This window comes from Thermobia domestica, chromosome 5, assembly GCF_964235325.1.
Source record: "Thermobia domestica chromosome 5, izTheDome1.hap1.1, whole genome shotgun sequence".
NCBI lineage: Eukaryota > Metazoa > Arthropoda > Insecta > Zygentoma > Lepismatidae > Thermobia > Thermobia domestica.
Window position 1 is genome coordinate 94,703,840 of NC_137458.1, and position 23,048 is coordinate 94,726,887.

At 33.2% G+C, this 23,048-nt stretch overlaps 1 protein-coding gene across 1 annotated transcript in view; it reads right to left on the reverse strand.

Moving 5' to 3' along the window:
* Positions 1-2,024: 2,024 nt before the first annotated feature.
* The window catches only part of LOC145686006 (inactive pancreatic lipase-related protein 1-like), a 133,070-nt gene continuing 112,046 nt past the window's right edge, over positions 2,025-23,048 (reverse strand). The window contains exon 7 of the mRNA XM_081758841.1: positions 2,025-6,358. Within this exon, the coding sequence (XP_081614967.1) occupies positions 6,199-6,358 (160 nt within the window). The 3' untranslated portion in view covers positions 2,025-6,198. The remainder of the gene's footprint in view (positions 6,359-23,048) is intronic.

The window sequence follows — 23,048 nt, forward strand, 5'->3', positions numbered from 1 at the left end:
CATTAGTTTGAACATACGTGAACACGCAGATAGATTAAGCCAATGAAAAGGTGAGTACATCTTTTGGGGAACACACCGTCATTTACACTTTCCTCGTTAGCGTAAAGTAACATTCCTTTTTAAAATATATGTTTCGTTCTTAAGTTTGGTGTTTTCTGTACTTGTTATTGAAATTCTTTCCCAGAAAATTTTGAATGTATGAGTGAGTACGCGCACAGAGGGCGAGCGCTCTTACAATGAGATTCGGAGTAGCTCAATACAAATTGAATGGCTTCTTTTAAGAGCACTGCCAGTAGTAACAATCCACTGTTTCCGGTTTGAACATTTATAAAGCACAAACAGTCATAGATAGAGAGATGCGGTTTTCCGCGATTGATTAAGCGTCCGATGACAAATTTAATCTCCCTCTTTCTACTAAAACCGGAAGTGGTAGAATCCACTACAACTTCCGGTTTCAATATTGATCTACATAGACCAAAAAGGATAAGAGACAGCGAGAAGCGTTTATTTATTGATCTGGAATCCATTTAGCTTAGCATTCTAGGAACAGATACATCTCTCTTAACCCTCTATTCAATCCACCACTTCCTGTTTTAACGTTGATCGCTATTAAGTAAAAACGATAATAGATCGCGGGAAGCGGTTTTCTGCAATTAGTTAAGCATCTGAAGTATATACAGTGGACTCTTTTTAATTCAAAGTCCAAGGGGACACGAAAAAACTTCGAATTATCGAACAACATTCATTTTCACATATATAACAACAAACAAACCAAAGTACTGTAGATAAACATATTCATATGTAGACTTTAGCTTTAGAGCAGCTTATTATTTGCGTGATCGAATACCGCAAAGTAACAGACGATATAGACTCCACATAATTCAAACTACGTGTACAATGGAAAATATATTTACGTACAACACTACAACATACAGTGAATAGCCCAAACAATTAAACACCAGTACCAATTTGAATATTCTGTTCTCACTTTTAAGAAGTCGTAAATCTCATTTGCTTAAATTTGATTGTTTTCGAACGTCAATAAATCTTGAATTTCATGTATTGCATGGAATACGAGATTAATAACATTTGGTTGACTTTATCAATAATTCATCTTAAATTTTAAGCCAATTCTGAAACAAGATGAGATTGCCATACGCTCTCTTTCTTTACTTCTTCCCCAACTGACCTTCATCTTTATTATTACATAAATTTTCTATTTATGTTTTATGTTACTCTTTCCTGTGGCTGCATCTGGATCACTGAACAGGTTAAAACTGTATTTCTCTGTTTACATTAAAAATTTTGAACTGTATTTACTTGGAATTATCCAAAAACATAGGTTCAACATTGAATTTTTAGTATTGTTTTCAATAAAGATTTCAAGGGGAATGGACTTCTGTTCGAATTATCCAAGTTCGAATTAACGAGACTCCAGTGTATTTAATTTCCACTCTATTCTTTCTACTGAAACCGGAAACAATAGAATCTACTACCACTTCTGGTTTCAGCATTTAAGAAAATAACACTCCAATCAAACCAAACTTCTTCCTGTGGTGTATGTGACACTGTTACTTTTTTTGATACTACTGATAATGGTGTTTTACATTAGAAACATTAACATGGAAAATGGGTAGGAATTTTGGAAGTAAATTGGCCAGACCGTATGTATTAGGCACAATTTGACTTGATAGTGTAAAAAATATTCGAACAATTCCAGTTAGTGTAGTCAGCTGCAAATCACGAACTGAGAACGCTAATTTGTGATAAATCAAGGAAAGAATCTATTTTTTACCTGTATAAGAGCAAATTCAAAGAATGAAAATATACTGTGAATTGATCCTGGATCCCGCGATCTGTCGTGGCGATGCGCTACCCAATTCACTTCCTGACCCACGTCTGCTGGGTCGAAGAATGTTGGAAAGTGTTATAACTTTCCAGATGACCAATACAAACTCTTCGAAAACTTGGAGTGTGCAATGTAAATACCATTACTAAATTTTCAAAAGAAAGTAAATCTCATTTATTTATTTGTTTTCATACATTTCTTTATTTACGTATATACATTATTTTACATAATTCTAATATAGAACAATATTACATAATGTGTTTCTCGTTGTGGTATCAAAACATAAAATATTTTAAACAGACCTGGTACAAAAATCATAACTACTTTACAATATTTGTGTTTTCAAAGTAAACAAGAAACTGATCTTTACCTATTGCTCTGCTTCATTACAAACTTATATCATTCATCTTTATAGAACCATTAAAATATAAACTACAATCTGGACATAAAATCAAATTGACTCATTTGTAATTAAGGGCAAAAAAAAAAAAAAAACATTTCTTTCTGGAATTTCACTTTTATATAAAATGAAATTTTAAAAAATTATGCAAAAAGTGTTTTTCAGAGAGTTCTTTCCAGAAGGTTTCCGTTAAGAAATGTACAAACACACTCAGGAATTCAATTATTTTATTAACTTGAAATTCTGATTCGTGAAATTGAACCTCCTGGCTTTTGGGCCGTTTCCTGGAACCTTGTTCACAGAGGATATAAATAGGACAAAAAGTAATTAAAACAACAAAGAATAAAAAGGAACAGACTCTCCAGGGTAAAGCAGTGCAAAAGTCACCTTGTCAATAGCTGTTGGTCACATATCAAATAATAATGCAACGCTAGCAAGTGGTAAGATATTTCCATGGAATCAGAATTTGAAGTAAGTTGTTTCTAAGGAGCCTTCTTGCATTAATTGCTCGTAATTATTTGCCTCCTTTCGCTGAAGCAATGAAATATTGACTCCTGGTGCGGATGTAAGATCTCACATAAATAGAACTAAGTATTCACAATAGTATTTTAAATAGTAAAAAGAGGAACAGGTTTCTTACAAATCTGGAAGTGATGAAAATCTTGGAAACGAAATGATATAAAAAAATCAGGGAAGATGATACTTAACATAGAAGTCAGGGGAAATATAGAGTGTTACCTAGTAAATGATTTTTTTTTTCATTTTGCTTATTTCTTGAGATATATATACGATAATTCAAACACGGCAGCGCAATGAAGAAATTATAAAGTAATCAATCTAAGTAATTGTGTTTCTCAGTAATATCATTTAATATTTCTTTTACATTTTAATATTCAGAACAATAATTTCTGGGTCAAAAGATCCAATATATTTCAATCAAAAATTTTCTTGTACGTCTTATATCTGGAGAACTACATATAGTGTAGCCAAACCCAAACTATCACTTAACTTAGTATGATGTGCTTATTGCGTAGAAAATACAAAAACTCGATTTAGGATCTGTTCAGAAATTTTGTGGTCCCTCATCCAAAAACTAGTTATTGGCCAAGATCGCAATCTTTTGATCCATTGCTTTTGATCATTTCTAAAATTCTTTTTTTTTTTAATTAACAAATTTGTAAGAAAATTATTGTAATAATTTTACAACAATAAGTAGGTAAACATAGTTATTATTGTTAGCAATTATTACTATTAGTAGCTTTCATATAGTGCTACTTAACTATTACCGGTATTTACATAGATTGGACCAAAAGTAGTGGCAATATTGTTTTTATGTCAAACATGTGTATCTCACCACTACAAGAGTTCCGTAGGTGATAAAAGAATGTGAAACGGTGAAGTGTGGCAAATGGTAACAACTATATGGTATTCAGTCAAAAACAGTAGCACCGTAAAGTAAGAGAGGAAAGTGGAGGTGCCATAACGATATGTTTTGGAAAGACGAATAACGTGCGTGGATCAAGATTAAAGTGGCACGTGGATGCAATGCAATGCACAACAATATTTTCAGGGACTCGGTGATAACCTCTTCGCCAAAATGAAGGAACTAGTTCGCGGGAAGCACGACACAAGAGAAACCTATCCGTGCCATATAAAGGTCCCTGCGTGATACTGACAAAGATTCATGCGCTGACGGTGTACGACGCCTTCCACGCATGTGGCAGAAGGTGATAGAGATGAGAGGCGATTACATTAAAGGAATGCAACAACTGCTCTTCTGTGCATAAAGCCAGGTACGAATATAACAATGTTGACATTACTTTTTAGTCAGCCTATGTAATTTAATGTATCTTTTGTACAATATAATTTTTGTTCATTTAACATAAATAATAATTTTTAAAAAAATGAACAGAAAACTAGAAATGGAGAATTGTCATGGGCAGCTGTAATGTAGAAACATTAAATACTTGAATGTGCAAAATTAAAAACATTCTTTCAATATCTTATTTTTATGGAATTTGAGGAAAATTGAAATATCTCATTAAAGTAATTAATTGTGTTTTATTTATTTACTACACTTTTTAGGAGCGTGTTTCATTTTATGTGAAACTGACTGAAGCAATATATTGAAACTTTCTGAAAACCCTGGTGTTACAGCTGCTCGTTCGGAAAAAGATGGCCAATTTCTTTTTGAAAACATAATATTATTTTTAAAAAACTATTTCATTGATGTGTATTAACTGAAAGGTGTATTATAAAATTTATTCAGTATAGCAATTCTTTGGTTAATGTATAATAATAAGTAAAATAAAGATATTTACCTGAGTACTTCTTCTTTTTATTTCTCAACCCTAATTTTTGTCACTCGCAAAAAGTAACAACCAAGAGTTACAGAAAATTACGGTTAAGAGATACAGAGAAAAAGTACTCAAGTATATACTTTTATTTTACTTATTATTATGTTAGTAAACAAGTACATAGTTTTAATTCTTTGGTTAGTTTACGTGATTGTTGATCCACTGTTATTAACCAAGCCTTTATTTAGTTCTTACAGATAATCTTAATTAGTGGACCTTTATCTTATTAAATGCCGCGGATCAAGGAAAATTGTTGGTCTATCCCCTGGAAATCAGGGAAAAAGAAAAATTATTATGTAAGAAACCTGGAGGAAGGAAACTAGATAAGCAGTTTGAAGTGTACCTTTGAGTATCATTAGTAGAAGAAAATTATAAACAGCGACTGAACCTACGAGTTCGGAAACTAGACCAGTAATAATTATTACACTCATACAGTTCAAATTTTGTACCGTATGTGGTTTCATTGTTCTTTTCTACACGTGGAACACAGCATTTGAAAGCTACTAAAGTTCACACATCAAATGAACAGAAATAACTCGCTCAGAAACCTGAAGATCGGACTTGAGTCTCAGAAATTGAGCGGATAAGTATTAGCGTGCTATTCTAAGATTATTAATTAGATTTTAATCATAGTTTCCCAAGCTATTCCATTCATTTTGACGTAATTCCTTTCATGATACATTTTCATGAGTAAGTGGTATGTCCCTGTCTTCGTGAGAAAGTTGTTTCGCTCTTTTTCTTAAAAATAATAATAAAAATAAACTTGTGTGTTATTAAGTATTTATTTTTCACATCCTTGTATATCGTCCTTCAGCATGTGTCAAGGTTTATATCCTGATTTGCTATCCGACGTACTCAGTATATTTTCTAGCTTATTACTAAAGGAGGAAAATGGATATATGAAATGAAATAAGTATTTTAGCAAACGAGTTGTTCTAAAGTCTTTTGATTTTATAAATATCTCAATCCCGGATTGATGGATCAACTACATAATCTTTATCTTATAAAAAACAAACATCCAAGCACATATTAAGTTAGGTTTCATGGCCATCTTTTCTCCAATTAGCCATTCTAGTATTTTCTCAACATTTTATCAGTTATCAGAAAGTTAAAAGTTTATTAGAGAATGAATAGGTTATAATAGAAGTAAAAATATAATTAGATAAGAAAGAAAACAAGACCTTAAACTTTAGAAGTTAATTTAGACTTCAAATATTAAGTGAATTTTATATCATTTTAAAATAATATGTAGGTACAATTATGCGAAATAAATTCGACATTTTGATACGAAATCATTTGGCAACTTCATAACTGAATGTTGTTAGGAAGTCTAATCTAATAAGCATGTTGAATTGAAAAGGAACTAAATATGTTTTCAAACACGTTTCGACAACGATATGCATGCTAACGTACAAAAAGAGGCAGAATAAAAAAGAAAAGAAATAAAATAATTTACACCCTTTTAGGTTAGTTTAATTGTTTGCTTTCTCTCGTGGAGTTCTTTTCGCAGCTCCTATAAAATGAATTCAATTGCACCTTTGCCCATCAGTTTCTTTGGGAATTTAATTATTTCATTTGATGATGACTAAATGTCATTTTCCTGAATTTCTTTGTGTGTTCCTTCTGTTATTGTTCCTTGAATTTGAGTTTCTCCTATTTGTATTTCTTCGCCTTGAATTTGACCTTCTTACCGGATGGCCTTTTGCATATGGTTGTTTAGCATTGGTTTCCAGAAAGTAGATTCCCCTTGCGCTGCAAAATTAAAGAAACACAATATTTCATATTAGCAATAATGCATTGTAATGAACTAAAAACTAAGCGAAATGAACATAATGTGATAGAAACTCAGAAAAGATTATTCTTATGTTATGCTGTACATATGATGTTTTCACGTAACTAGGTATAAACAGAGGTTACATTCGTTAACATGAGTATCACTAAATGCAGTATTTCTACTTCGCTAGATGATAGAAAATCTTGACGTTTAAGTTATTTGTTCATAAACGAGGCCTCTGTGCTATCTGAGTAGTAGTTGTGGATTACTCCGGTATTTCATCTTTCTGGATACAACCCCACGTAATATCTTTAGAGATATATGTTCCATCAGGTTTATGTTTAGTATAATGATGATATCACAGAAGGAAGTGGGGAATATCTACATATGACCATGACATGATAAATCCTTTTCGCAATAGAGATCTTTATGTTAGTGTATCGGATGTCTCCTTTGCCTGTAAAATATACATACTTATTACAAGTGATTTGCTTCTTTTAGAAACATTTAACAACTTACTGTAATGACAGTCAGACCATGAACGTAGTATCAATGGACAGAGACACACAAAACGTTATTACTAAAGCGAATGACAGCAAAGTTTCTACTATTCGACTCGATTGGCATTTGTGTGTCTGTCCGTCCGTCTGTTCCAGGATAACTCGTAAAACTTACATGATTTTGATGAAAATTTGTATAAGCCTTCCTTCCACTTGTAGAAACAACCCTATTGTTCAGGGTTGCATTCCAAATGTAAGAGGAGTGAAAGGATGAAGTCCACCCCATGTTGCAAGTTTATACATGTTAATGGAAGACAATTTTCCGATATAAAGTAGGTTTAAAAAAAAAATCGATTATTATCAAACTTAGTGTATAATTTATTTAAAGCATGTGGATATCCTCTGTAGCATGCTCAGCTACATTGAGTTGGAGCTGCCTGTATTTTTGGAACACTCTGTATATGCTGGTCTCTGGAAGTGAAACGAAAATATGGACTATGACAAGAATATGAAAGAAAGAAAGAAAAATGTATTATATTTAATTGTATAAATTACTCCTATTTTTGTATTTCCTCGATTAAGAGAATCTATTGTGTTTACGTTTTTTTTTAAAAAAAAGAAAAAGAGTAAAATTCTAGGTAATGAGAATAAGAGCGAAGGTTGTAGAAGCGAGTTTGTTTGCAACAAACTCAAGGTTAAATCTCGTGACGTAATGTCTGGTCGTTTGCGCGTAGACAGCTGCCTCGCTCGTGAGCGAAAGCCGTGAGCCAGGTTAGTTGCTGCGCTGAATGTCCATCTGGAATGTCCATCTGGAAGTACCTGACTGTTGTATTTGGTCGAATGTTAACGGAGGACGGAGGAATAGAAAGTTTGAAGTTGAATTTTTCTTCGTTTGAATTAACGGGTCGGAATAATACGAAGTTATTATTAAATTCGGTTTGGCGTTTTCTAAAATCTTCAGATTTCCTACCAAGTTTTCTTCTATTAACTGCATAATTGGGAACAGTAGAATCGAGTAGAGGTGATTGAGGACAGACGATCCCAGTGACCGATTAGAGCAGTTTGAAAATTGGTAAGTACAAACCTAGCTGTAGTTTCTAGAACCTAAACCCCAGATAACCTTGGTTTGATTAATTAACTAACAATTTGACTAATACTTTTTCCTGCTAACAGTAGAAGTAGCTATTAGACTATTAATTATTATATTTTTAACTTGGTATGAAAATAATTCGTAATTTGATATCTAAAGGAATATTGCATTTAGCGTCCCATTAATCTTTTGATATTTCTATTTGAGAGATTGATTTCGACGTCGAATTAAATTTTTCTTGTTTCTTGCTTTGAGAGTTTAATAGTTTTCGCGTTATATATATATTTTTATTAAAATTGTTTGATCGAGTCGCGGTCGCTTTTGACTAAGTTTCGACACTTTCTATTCCGAGTAAATTTTATTAACTTTTGAAATTGTTAATAGCGTTAGAATTGTTCTTGTTTGGAATTATTCATTTTATCAAAGTATATTTAACTATTTTTCAAGTAACTTTCACCTATTATTCAGTTGCAATTAGATTACTTTTTCACTCTTCATATTAAGAAGCTCATTCACAGAATTAAAATTGTTGTTGTTAATTTGTATTCATTTCCTTGATATTTGATTATTTGTAATAAAAAGCCAATTGAATATTTTCTTTTATTTAAAATAATATTTAATATTTGTAATCTTGATAACCTTGCATTTCGTTTGGGAGATTTGAAGCCTGCATTACTTGGGGGATTCTTTTTTTTTTTTTATTATGCCAGATATCAGAACCGTGTCAAATGATAGTTTGGCTAAACTTAATCACTGCTTATTTGTATTAAATAGAATTAAGGTGGGTGTCAAGCAATCCTCGGCACAAGGTTCGTTACAAGTTCAGCGCAGCAACTCACCTCTGGTTTGATGAGGCATCTCTCCCTGAAATTTGTAAGGCATTTAATTTTTTCATTTTTTGAATTGTTATTTAAAATTAGGGTAACGACTACTACTGTTTTGGTATATTAATGCTATATATGCTAAAGCGTGAAAAATTCCAGAGAGCGAGGAAACAAAATACGATTGAATTGTGTATATTTAGAACCCTGGGGATAGTTTCTGTAGTATCTCGTATTTTGCTTAGATTTAGTGGTAGTTTGCTTTGTTAATAGTATATGTTTAATAATTTTGCTGTTTTTTGTATTTTGCTAGTTATACTTTGTAATTTATATGGAATGAAAATGTCGGAGGAGTACGTTAGCATAAACATGTCCGAGGTAGATTCGAGTTTCGATTGGAATACAATTGATCAAACTGGATTTGACGATAGTATTTTTGATAGATCGACAATGAGTTTAACGCCACCGCTTAGAGATTCATTGTTATATGTTAATTCAAGAGAAAATAGAGAAATGCTGAATAGCCCGAGTGAAAATGTAGAAGGAGATAGAAGTCAGCGTAATTTGTTTTGTAGGTCAAATAGTTCCAGTTTAGAGAATCCTTTTAGTAGAAACTTTAGTTGTTTACCACAACCTCCTTCAACTGTCCATAGATCCTTTGAAAGAAATAGTTTTCATTCTGGAGGAAATTTGTTTTTGAATGAGCCAGAAGTAGGACAAGCCCCCTCAAATGAGTATTTTGATAATGCCCCATTAGGAAGTGATAGTAATTTAAATCTTTTGGGAAAAGTTTGTTCGAGTGTTAGCAATATAGCTAATAGGCAGGTAGGATTTAACTTACCATCTGAGAGTTCTCAACCTGTGGGCCAGAGTAAGGGATGTGATAAATATCAACGTTTAGGACAGTATTACAGGAGAGTTTCAGCAATAAAAAATTCTACTCCAGTTAATCTGTATAGTAGAGGAAATTCTATATTAATAAATAAAAGTAATCAACAGATGTGTGAGGGTAGTTCAAAAAGAAAAGAGCATTTAGGGGAATTAAATCCTAAACCGCCTCCTATGTTGTTTTCTGGCAATTATTGCGATCAATTTATTTTTCAAAAAATTGCTGAATTGTTGGATCAGAAATTTAAGAATTTTAGGAAGATTGATGGAAAAAATAGTTACATTATTTTTGATTTGTTGGTCAACTTAGAGCAAATCATTGAAAGTACTAGTTTTCCTTTGAACGCTATTTATAGTACCTTGTTATCTAAAAGTGAAGGAGAATTTCTGGATGAAATTCAGCGAGCTATTTATTTGAATATTTCTTGGCCGCGATTCAAGAAGTTAATTTTTGAGAAATTTATCACTAATTCAGTTAAGCATGCGTTAATATCAGAAAGGTTATTTAGGAAGCAAAGGTTAACTGAATCTGTTGATCAGTATATTAATGATATTTATTATACTGCTTTGATCTTGGATTGTTATGGTGATGAAGAACAATTGATTCGTATCATGCTTGATGGCATGAATCCCGCGGTGAGATTTAAAATGTTTGGTCTTTCTATTCCTAGGAATTTAGAAGAACTTAGAAGAATTTCTTTAGAGTTTTCTAAAATCTTTCGAGATCAGGTTGAATATAATAAAAGAATCGGAAATAAGTCATCGGGTACTTCAATTGCTTTGGTAAAGAAAAATGATAGAGAGTACCATTCTAAAGAATTGAATGTAAATAGACAAAAAATTGAATCATGTGATTTTGGTAAAAGTAATTCAAAAAATTTGCGACGATCAATGAATTCTAATGCGGGTTCGGAAAAACAGAATATTGTACCTTCGCAATTAGACGGAACAGTAGCTACCTTTGTAAATGTTCGCGTTAATAATGAGTTAATTCGTGCTTGTTTAGATAGCGGGTCGTCTTATAATTTACTTACGTTATCGGTAGTTGAACGTTGTGGGGTCGTGCATTATCTTGAGGAAACCACTCCGATTGTAATTCGTGCACCTTTGGGATCATTTTATGAATCAAGTAAGGAGATTAAGCTCACTCTAAATTTTTCCGGTTGGTTCGAGCGAGTTAGTTTTCTAGTTGTGAATGATTTGCCGTGCGATTGCCTTCTGGGAACTCCATTTTTGAAAAGTACCTCTTCGAGTGTGGACTTTGTTCGTGGAAGATTGAATTTGCGTAATAATCGCAAATCAGTTATCCTGTATTTTAGAGACGATACATTATCCATTCAGAATTCGACTTCAGGATTTAAGTCAGTTGATCGTGTTGACCATCAAGGTGGAAGTGTAGGTTGGAAAGAACTTAAACCTAAGAAATCGATTTCGTTGTTTTTTCGAGATGATTCGTCACTAAGAAACGGACTTAGATCGGGGTACTCGGTTGGCCAATCAAGATCATATGGGAATTTGGAAAGGAGTCAGACAGTTCATCATGGCAGAAGATCATTGGATGTTGGGGTCCAATGTGATATAGAATTATCAACCATTGAGCGGCAACTATTGGAAACACCTACTTTAGCACAACTTGAAGAAATTCATCGTGTTTTTGGATTGAAACAACCCGAACAAAAAGAGACTTTAATTGGACACTCTGTAGATTCCAATTATGTGAATTTAACTGGATCAGTTCAGAATAATGGTTCTTCACATGATTTGAGAAATAGCCAAAGTAAACCCGATTATCTTCAGTTTTTGGGGAAAGAATCTGTTGGAGATGCGAATCTGAGATCGTTTCCTTCCACATCTTTGCATCAAGGAGAGTTGGATAAGAAGTTTGGATCTGCACCCAATAATGGAAATGGTGATAAAATGGAGATTGATGTGAAGAAGAAAAAGAAGAGAAAGAAGAGGAAAATGAAGAGTCGACGAGTTTTGAATAATAATGCTACCTCTTCTGAACTTAGACAGAAATCAGTGGAACGATGTGTGGGAGGAAAGGAAGACTGTGTTGCAGCGGTTCATATGAACTTCTGTGATAGTGATTCGGCAGCTTCAGATATGGATTTAGAGCAATCTAATAAATTCTATGAATTAGTAAAAAAAAATAAAAAACAATTAATAGATCCTGAGGATAATTTGCAAACGGAGTCGTTTTCAAAAGACACTTCTAATGATATATTGAGAGATTCGGGTTCGGATTTTCAATATAAAGATAAAGATATTTTAGAATTCATTGATGGTCTTCGTACTGAATTTTCTGATGTTATTACGGAAAAAATAGGATGTTGTCAAGGCTTTGAAGCTAAACTTTATTTAAAAGAACAAAAACCATTTAAGGAGCATCCATTTCCGATTCCTAAAAACAAAGAAAAAATTTTTTATGATTGTATCGATGACCTTGTGTCTCAGGGTATTTTGACTGAAGTAGATCATTCAGATTATGGAAGTAGTTGCTTCTTAGTACGAAATAAGAATGGTTCACATCGCATTGTAGGTAACTTCTGTAAGGCGAATTCCTTGATTAAGGATGACGTGTATCCTGCGCCTAATTTAGAAGAGTGTTTAACGAGTTTAGCGGGTAAGAAATTCTTTACGAGCCTAGACCTTACCAAAGCATATTTCCAGTTGCAACTGGAAAAGGGATCACGCGAAATAACCACTATTGTTACCCCACGTGGTAGCTTTCAGTATACGAGGGTACCAGTCGGTATAAAGACTGGAAGTTGTATTTTAGCGAGGGTAATTGATAAAATTCTTGGTGATTTGAAGGATCTAGGCGTAAAAACTTATTTTGATGATATTTTAATATGTACATCTGATGTAGAATCACATAAAAAAGTTTTGAAAATGGTCCTCGAAAGATTGAGAAAATATGGAATTACTGTTTCCCCAGATAAGAGTGCTTTCTTTTATAAAAAGATAAAATACTTAGGATTTGTAACTGATGGGGATACTATCGAAATTGATCCATCAAGGGTTGAAGCTATTAAGAAAATCCCTCCACCTAGAAATAGGCGCGGAGTACAAAAAATTTGTGGATTGTTTTCTTATTATGCTCGATTTTGTAGTGGTCTTCAGGAGTTGATGGGTCCATTAAGCGAGTTAAAATCAACAAAAAGGAAATTCGAATGGACCATCGAGCATCAGAAAACTTTGAATAAATTAAAGCAGGAATTATTAGATAATGTTATATTAAGGACTCCTGATCTGTCCAAGAAGTTTTTCATCCATGTTGACGGGGGAGGAAAAGCGATTGGAGCTTGTTTAAGTCAAATGGATGAGAATAATAATCTTATTCCTGTATCGTACTTTAGTAAAAAGTTGACGGAAGCTGACCGACACAGGAGCATTTATGAGATAGAGTTCATCAGTCTCGTTAAAGCAATTTATAGGTTTCGCCACTATTTGATTAATGAGTTTATGGTCTTTACCGACAATAAGGCGTTATCCTGGATTTTGGGTAATTCTAAGAGATTGTTAAAATATGGTCCTTTAGTCGAGACTTTGTGTCAATTCTCATTTACTATCCAACATGTTAGGTCCCAAAATAACGTAGTTGCAGATTTCCTGACACGGATGTATGATCCATTTGAATTTGTGCAAGTGGACGGACCTGTGGGTATGGCTATAATGAAAAGGAATTTTAAAATGGCAAATTCTTGGCAATTGCCTATGGTGAAAGAGCCCTTATCGGAGTTACAAAAAGAAGATCCTGAGTTGAGAAATATTATAGAAAGGTTGGAATATGGTGAGAACATTCGAAATTATGTTTTAAATAATGGCATATTAATGAAAAAGAGTAAAGCCTTAAACCTTCCTTTTAAAATAGTAATTCCGAAGAATTTGCAGAAATTAGTGATCGAGTTCTTTCACGATCACGAATTGACAGGTGGTCATACCGGGACTTTTCGTACTTTAAAGAAAATAATGCGACGCTACACGTGGGACTCGGTAGTAAATGACGTTAAGGACTATGTCAGAACTTGTAAAACCTGTCAATTAGTCAAAGAAAACAACAAAAAGAAAATGGGTCCATTAATATCAAAATTTTCAACAAGAGTTGGACAGAATGTAATGGTCGATATAATAGGACCTTTGCCGACCTCTAATTCCTTTAAATTCATATTAATTGGGGTGGATAATGCTTCGAGATTTGTTTTTCTCGAAAAATTAAGAACATTGAATTCTACTGTTATTTGTAACAGGTTAATGGATGTTTTTAGTAGGCTGGGAATTCCGGAATCCTTGTCTACTGATAATGCATCAGTCTTTATATCTGCACATTTTAGATCCTTTCTATTTGGGCTAGGAATAGAACATATTAGGATTAGTCCATACCATGCTGAGGCTAACTTGGCGGAAAGATTCATAAAAATTTTGAAGGCGTCATTAAGAGCTTATTGTGCTGAAAAACAACAACAGTGGTCTAATTTTGTACCTGTGTTACAATATACGCTAAATATATGCGAGCATTCTGGTCTCAAATCGATTCCATACGAATTATATTTTGGACGTCCCTTGAACACCCCGTTAGAATTAAAATGGAAGATTTGTGACCAAGAATTGTTCAAGCATAAGAATGCTGACGTATGGCACAATGCTCTTGAGAATATGGAAAAGGCATGGTTAAAGAGGAAATCTTTATTATCCAAAATTAGAGGTCCAGTTGTAGTTTCTGTCAATGACCAAGTATTGGTAAAGTCTCATATTAAATCCTCTCTTGCTGATAAAGTAGCAAAATCATTGAGTTTTAAGTGGGATGGATCCTTTATTATTCGGAGGTTTTTGACCCCTAATACATTATTGATATCTGATGCTGATGATTCTCGAGACTCATATAAGCGAGTTCATGTGTCGGATGTTAAGAAGTTTTTCCCTAGAAGAAATGTTTAATTACAATCTCTGAAAATTCAATCAGATGATTTTTCTCGTCGCTTTCTGGAAAAAGGAATTACAGTAATGGTAAGATTAAAATGTAAAGGGAGTAAGATGTCTTTGATCAGATCATATTTTAATTTGTTGTAATTTGATATATTTTGTATGAAATTGTATATAAATTTTTAATGTGTTAATTAAAAATTTTAAAATTGTTAAAAAGATCATGATCTTAATGTTTTTTTTTTAAATTTACTGAGACATTTAAAGTTAAATATTTTGGAAAGAAAACTTTTAAAATTTGCGATATTAAATAATTAAAAAATAATTTGAAATTTCTAGTAACTTTGAGAATGGTTTTTATTTGGAGTGAAATTTAAATTGTGATTTGTGAATTGTCTCAAATGTAATTAAAGGAGAGTGTTTCATTATATTAATGTCTATTTTTGTTATGAAATTTTTTTGTGAGTTTTCCAGCTGAGACATTAAGGTGGATGATTCCTGGTAGCCATAAAAAAAATCCTTCTCAGATTTTTTTCTTTGGAGGGGGAGAAATGTAGCATGCTCAGCTACATTGAGTTGGAGCTGCCTGTATTTTTGGAACACTCTGTATATGCTGGTCTCTGGAAGTGAAACGAAAATATGGACTATGACAAGAATATGAAAGAAAGAAAGAAAAATGTATTATATTTAATTGTATAAATTACTCCTATTTTTGTATTTCCTCGATTAAGAGAATCTATTGTGTTTACGTTTTTTTTAAAAAAAAAAGAAAAAGAGTAAAATTCTAGGTAATGAGAATAAGAGCGAAGGTTGTAGAAGCGAGTTTGTTTGCAACAAACTCAAGGTTAAATCTCGTGACGTAATGTCTGGTCGTTTGCGCGTAGACAGCTGCCTCGCTCGTGAGCGAAAGCCGTGAGCCAGGTTAGTTGCTGCGCTGAATGTCCATCTGGAATGTCCATCTGGAAGTACCTGACTGTTGTATTTGGTCGAATGTTAACGGAGGACGGAGGAATAGAAAGTTTGAAGTTGAATTTTTCTTCGTTTGAATTAACGGGTCGGAATAATACGAAGTTATTATTAAATTCGGTTTGGCGTTTTCTAAAATCTTCAGATTTCCTACCAAGTTTTCTTCTATTAACTGCATAATTGGGAACAGTAGAATCGAGTAGAGGTGATTGAGGACAGACGATCCCAGTGACCGATTAGAGCAGTTTGAAAATTGGTAAGTACAAACCTAGCTGTAGTTTCTAGAACCTAAACCCCAGATAACCTTGGTTTGATTAATTAACTAACAATTTGACTAATACTTTTTCCTGCTAACAGTAGAAGTAGCTATTAGACTATTAATTATTATATTTTTAACTTGGTATGAAAATAATTCGTAATTTGATATCTAAAGGAATATTGCATTTAGCGTCCCATTAATCTTTTGATATTTCTATTTGAGAGATTGATTTCGACGTCGAATTAAATTTTTCTTGTTTCTTGCTTTGAGAGTTTAATAGTTTTCGCGTTATATATATATTTTTATTAAAATTGTTTGATCGAGTCGCGGTCGCTTTTGACTAAGTTTCGACACTTTCTATTCCGAGTAAATTTTATTAACTTTTGAAATTGTTAATAGCGTTAGAATTGTTCTTGTTTGGAATTATTCATTTTATCAAAGTATATTTAACTATTTTTCAAGTAACTTTCACCTATTATTCAGTTGCAATTAGATTACTTTTTCACTCTTCATATTAAGAAGCTCATTCACAGAATTAAAATTGTTGTTGTTAATTTGTATTCATTTCCTTGATATTTGATTATTTGTAATAAAAAGCCAATTGAATATTTTCTTTTATTTAAAATAATATTTAATATTTGTAATCTTGATAACCTTGCATTTCGTTTGGGAGATTTGAAGCCTGCATTACTTGGGGGATTCTTTTTTTTTTTATTATGCCAGATATCAGAACCGTGTCAAATGATAGTTTGGCTAAACTTAATCACTGCTTATTTGTATTAAATAGAATTAAGGTGGGTGTCAAGCAATCCTCGGCACAAGGTTCGTTACACCTCACAGGGTTAAATTTTGCCCAGAATGAAAGTATAAATTCGCCTTCCCTCTTCAATTTCAAATATAGGTTCCACGATTATTCGCGTTAGAAAATGTTAGGTTCTAGCTAATATGTCATACATTCTCTTTGAAGCTTCCCAATCATACCATCTGCAAAAAAAGTTAAAATCAACAAAATATAAAGAAATGAATTCACTCTCGTAGCTCCCGCTCACGATTTCTTGTAGAGTTCCACGATAAATATTTCTAACATTCATTCGGTTTTGATACAATATAATGTATATATAATTTATTTGACTCTTTTTCCATAATTCCCAATATTTGGGAGTTAAAATCAGTCACGTATGAACAATGAATTCAGTTCCCCTCACTGTCCCCCTCAACGTGAAATGAACTACCTTGCTATTTTTTTTTTAAAATATTCCACGATAATTTTCGTTACAACTGTTCAATTTTGGTGTAACTCATTTTCTTTAAGGGTCCCAATCATTCACTCTGCATGGAGCTGAAATCAATAAAGAATAAAGTAGTTGTGCATCCCTTGCAGGTTTTTTTTTTTTTTTTTTTTTTTTTTTTTTTTTTTTTTAAATTCCACTATAACTTATATAAAACTTATTCCGTTTTGATGCAATATTATGGATATTCTCTTTGACTTTACGTAATCCCCGTGCTTGGGATTAAAATCAGTCAAGAATAAGTGATTAAGGTAAACTCCTAACGTGGTATGGATTCTCTCACTTAGATTAAAAAAACATATATATATATATATATATATATAAAATCAATCAAGAACAAGAAAGTGAACGTCTCCCCATCCCCTCCTCAGATGCAGGAACATTTGTTTTATAATAACTTTCGTGTATATTATTCGATTTTAACACAATATGTTGAATATATGTATTGAGATTTTCACATAAACTCCACTCTTCTACTTGAAATCGATCAAACATAAGAACTCACTTAACCCTCCCCGAAGATTTGAATAAAAATTCTGATAACTTTCGTAAAAATAAGTAGATAAAAATAAAAATATGGAATGTCTAATTTTCTCAGAATTTTCAATAATCTCAGTTGCTTGCAGTTAAAATGGACCAATAACGAGGGAACGCGTTTTCCCAGATTTTATATGACATATTTTCCTGAATATTTATTAAACGCGCTCAGCTTTTTATAGAATATTGTTTATATTTTGTCGGAGGTTCGAGACTTACACCTGTAGTTTCAGGTTGAAATTAGTTAGAGGGAGAGTGTCACTAGTTGAATATCATATTTAGATTCATACTGTATTATTTAATACCATTACCATATTCATGTAGTAATTGTTATATTTAAAATAACGAATAATGGTAGTAATTATATCAATTATTAGGAAAGTTGGTAATTATGCATGTTATATATATATATATATATATATATATATATATATATATATATATATATATATATATATATATATATATATATATATATATATATATAGGGGAAACTATACAATCGTGGGCACCTTAGGGCATTTTTTTTTAGTAATTCATTTATAACTTTTATAGGTTTGGTCATATGTGTCTAATATTTGTCAAATAATATCGTTACAGTATGGGCTTCAAAATAAATATGATATTGGACTGAAATGTAACGTTAGGTACGTGTAATATTGTTTCAAAAAAAGTACTATAACTTTTACAGTGATGGGCCCTACAGAGACTGAGTTGGGCACTTTTGATTACAGTTATGGGCACCTGTGCAGAAGTTTCTAAAATTATTTAATAATGCCAAGATACATTACTTTGTTACATAAATGCATAATACAGCATCTCGTTTTGACGTTTTGTGGTTTTATAGTTACAATTTTAATTAAAAAAAATTAAGAACTTATGAAATTAGGCAGTCTGTTTGCCTAATCGCTGTCACTTTCAGTTTGGTCTAAGATCTTCAAACACTGGATACAATAACATACATCATCATCGTAGGCTTCTCTACAGCAAGAAGGCAAGCTTTATGAAAAGCCTGCTACAGCGTTTGCAGTTCATTCCTGGAAAACGAGGTCCTACGCTCTCACCACACTGGTTACACAATCCAGAAAGTGAAAATGAAATTACGGTTTTCTAATTGTTCCATACTGTTTTCCAACACCCTCACTTTCAATATGTTTGAATCTTCTTTGGATGCTGAAGAAGAATGAACTCCCTCATTTTTGTTTTGTTGCAGTTCGCCAAAAAGCACTAGTTTAGCCGGAAGGGCAGAGGGTAATTTCTCCACATCAGCTCCAGTTATACCTGTACGTTCAGAAGAAAATAGATTAACACTAGGAGTATCTTCGTGTCTTTTTTCTACTTTCCCAGCTGGACCTGACTGTTTAACTTCTCTTTTCCTCTTTCTCTCCTCTTTCTTCCTCTCTAGTTTTTCTTTTGTATTTCCTTTCTCTTTGTGCAGCTCTTTCCATTTATCTGATATTATTACAAATGGGAATCTTTGAATATTGCGACCTTCTCGCTTTGGCGTTTCTGGCCATACCAAACTGTCCTTAAAAAGAGGCATATCTGATTTCTTGATTGAATACATTTTACCCCGGTCAGTAGTTCCGTTTTGCTTTTCTGGTGTCACCTCAACTTGTAGAGAAGTGCTTGCTTCCTCAAGTTGATCTGCTAAAGCACTTTCAGTCTGTTGTAATCGTGGTGAGTTTGAGGCTTCATCTGCCGGCAACTCATCATTTGTGTGGATTTTTATGAGCGTTTCATCTTTAGAAAATTCTTCAAATATTTTACAGAGAAGACGAAAATCTTCACACTTCTCTTCATGACCATTTGCACCTTTATCTGTAAACTGTTTTATTTAGTTACATTCTCGGGCCGAAGTAAATCACAAAACTTCTCATAAGTCAAATCACGAAAACTTGATTGCATTTAAATTGTATTTACATGATATTGGAAATAATTTAGTCCTCCTCAGCGCCGCAAACTAACTTGGGCAGCTACCTGAGTGAAAACGCTGTGATTAGTTTCTTAAAAGCCGGTATTAACAGCAGCGGCAAATGATGTGCTGAGTAATCACATCCGAGGCATCAGTGCAAAAATCACCGATAGACACTGGCCATTACATCACAGAATTCATCTTAAAAAGCAACTAGGCCTATTTCATACTCCAAAACTTCACGTGTAAGTACTTACATGGCCACAACGTAAGTCACTGGCGTTTCTCCTAGCGCGAGGACTGTAGCTATATTTTAAATCTAATCATATGTGATAAATATGAATAGGCCTTGTTATTAATTTTCAAGGAAAGAACTGTACACTTAGCAATATGAAAAAAAAAGAGGCTTCGGGCTTCCAACGCACACTGACGTTTGTGCAGTGCTACCCCTTCTTGTTCTTTTTTGGGATCATGATCTAGGTCTAGCTGAGTCGAAGCGTCGAAACCTTCCTTTCATATTGGTAAGAGTGCAGATTTCCTCCTTTTCCCTAAAATTAAATGTAATCAGATACATGAGAAACTTAAACCTACTTAAGTAATCTGATTATAATGGGCCCTATACCGAGATCGTAGTTATACACTCCCTTGTACATTTTTTCCAGAAAGGGGTCTCTATAAAATAAGCCTAGTTCTATTGTTATGCTTAATCACGGCCGCCTTTATTGTTATACAGGCCAGTCTTGAAATGGCAACAGGCCTTTTTGCCTTCCAGACTATCCACCCAGCACAGCCGGCTGCCCAAATTCTCTGCATTAATGTCTAGAGAAAGGAAGGATCCTCGCTAAAATGGTAGAGAAATAGTCTGTGGACTGCCAACTTTTGAAGGTGGATAGTCTGTGGCAGGCCGATTTGCGCAGTTGCCACATTGAAGGTCCTGGTTTGTATAACAAAGGAGGCAGTGGCTTAATTCAATATAAACATACAGTGATGGGCATAGTGAGTTTACAGTAATGGGCACTGGGCCCATCACTGTTAAATAACCTTTAAATTTCATGAAATTTTCGAGCAACAAACACAACAGCCTGAAATGCACTTTAGGTTTAAAATAACGACAAAAAATTCATATAGTAAAATATAGTTATGGGCACTAGGTGCCCATCACTGACATGCTCCATTAAATTAAAGTACAGTGGTGAGCACCTCATGATTTGAGAGCAAAACTCATTTACACTTACATCTCATTACCATGAAGTGCTCTTATCGTTTAATAATCACTCAAAACACAAAATTTTAATTTTCAATTGATTTATAATGAAACAAAACCTTAATCAGTACACCTATCTGATTAAAAGAATTCTTTAGAAATGAACAACAACCATCACAACGTTTCATATCGCGCACCTTTCTACACCACGCCACACACACGAAAGAAGGAAGACAATTGACAAACTGTGAGTGTAAAGAAGAAAGGCGTACCAACATTTGAAAATCGTCAATAGCTCTCGCTACAGGCGCTCAGACTCTTATTATTTGAAAATTATTGGCATAGGTGCCCATCACTATCAGAGTGCCCACGACTGTATAGTTTCCCCTATATATATATATATATATATATATATATATATATATATATATATATATATATATATATGACTGATGTAAAAAAAACTATATTAATATTTCATGTTATATTTTTATTGCAATTTATTCTCAGTTTCTTAACTTAGAGTTTTAGTTAGGTGAGCAATGAGGAAAAGTTGGAGACCTAGTAAGCGTTCAGTCTTTTCTCAAAATGGGCGCGGATATAAGCTATCTTTAAAAGATTTCTTGGTTATTTATTTATTACCGTGGTGTTGTTATGAAAGATACATCTTTTTTTTTTTTTTTTTTTATTGATTGGATAAAGGATACCCAAGATCCTTGTTGGTCACTTTTCTACACTTGATCAGAGTTAGTGGTAGAATGCTCAGAGTGATGAGACTCGATTGATCCTGATATTTTAGGGAATTGATTTATAGTGCGAGAGGAAAGTTTTAGTCAGTCATTTTAGGTTGAGAATTTAGTATGATTTAAGTTGAATTGAGTTTAAAGTCGTTCCCACCTGGAGTAATAATTCGAAGTACAACTTATTTGTTGTTTTTAATAGTTAGATGCATGATTCAATTTTGTTTCAAGTAAGAACCATTGGTATAGCACGGTTATTGTCGTCCGTTCCTTCCGGCGGAAGTGAAGCGAATTCGAACTTGCTATTTAAACTGAGGCCATTCAAATTTGGTTTTGAATGGATATCAAATGTAAGATTACTTTTATTTCGCAGGCTCTATAGTAAGAAAACCTATGAATGAAATGGTCGATTCTCAGTTTGGTAATCCAGTCTATATTCTAAGTGGAAAGAGAGTTATTAAGAGATTTGTCTCTGCATTCAGAGATCAATATGAAGAAGTTTAACCTTGAAGAAATGTTTGTCTATCTTGCGTAAAAAAAGAAAAGAAACAAGAAATGCCTTAAGTGAAAGACATGCTCTTCTGATTGAGAGTTTCTTCTTACCTATTTCAACTTTTCCCTTTATTTAATTTAGTAAAATCCTTTTTTTTTAATTTTAGGCCTATGAAAGAATAGACCTTAACAATAAGGTGTAAGTTACCGTTGATAATTTTAAGGAACAGAAATTGGATGGTGGATGGATAAGTGCACTAGCTGAGACTCAAGTAATCCACAGACTCTATGATTTTAATGAAACAAAGGTTTTGATTTATTATACAAGAGATTGTTGGTTGACAAGAATTGTTTGTAGGAAGACATTACACTCAGAGCTGGGTAGTTGTCTGGGACTTTACTTTCAAGGTTTGGGTTCGATCCTTCACGCTAATGAACTGTAATCTAACCGAGAACTTTGAGAAGATCAAAGTTTTTATAATATGTACTAAAAAGAGAAAATAATTTTTGGTAGGATAAAGTGAAGAAATAGGACCAAGACTAAAAACATTGTGCGCAATACGCATCCATCAAGTATGAAACAAATATCAGTAAAAAGTTCAGCCAGCAACCAAGGGAAGAAAACCCAATACTTTTAGTCTTAGTTCGTGGCACGGTGGCTCAGTGGTAGAGAGCTCACATCCCGTGCGAAAACCCTAGTTCTATCCCTGGCTAAGTTAGTTTGTAATGGATAACTTCTGTTCATGGGTTTTCTCGAGGTTCTCCCACTTCCTTCCACATTTTCATATCACCATTTCTTTCATAATATTTACTGTCGTTAATCATTCGTCTCGTTTAATGTTAATCCCATTTCTTCCTTTTATCCTATTACTATATATCTAGTGTGCTAACAATGACACCCAAGGGCAACAAAGCCCTATTCTACAGGTCGAAATAATGCGAAAATGCTATATAAAAATATATCCTTCGGGGCCTCCTTCAGCCGCTATGGGGAATCAAGAATTAACTATGTGGCAACATCGTTGATTAACTTCGAACCAT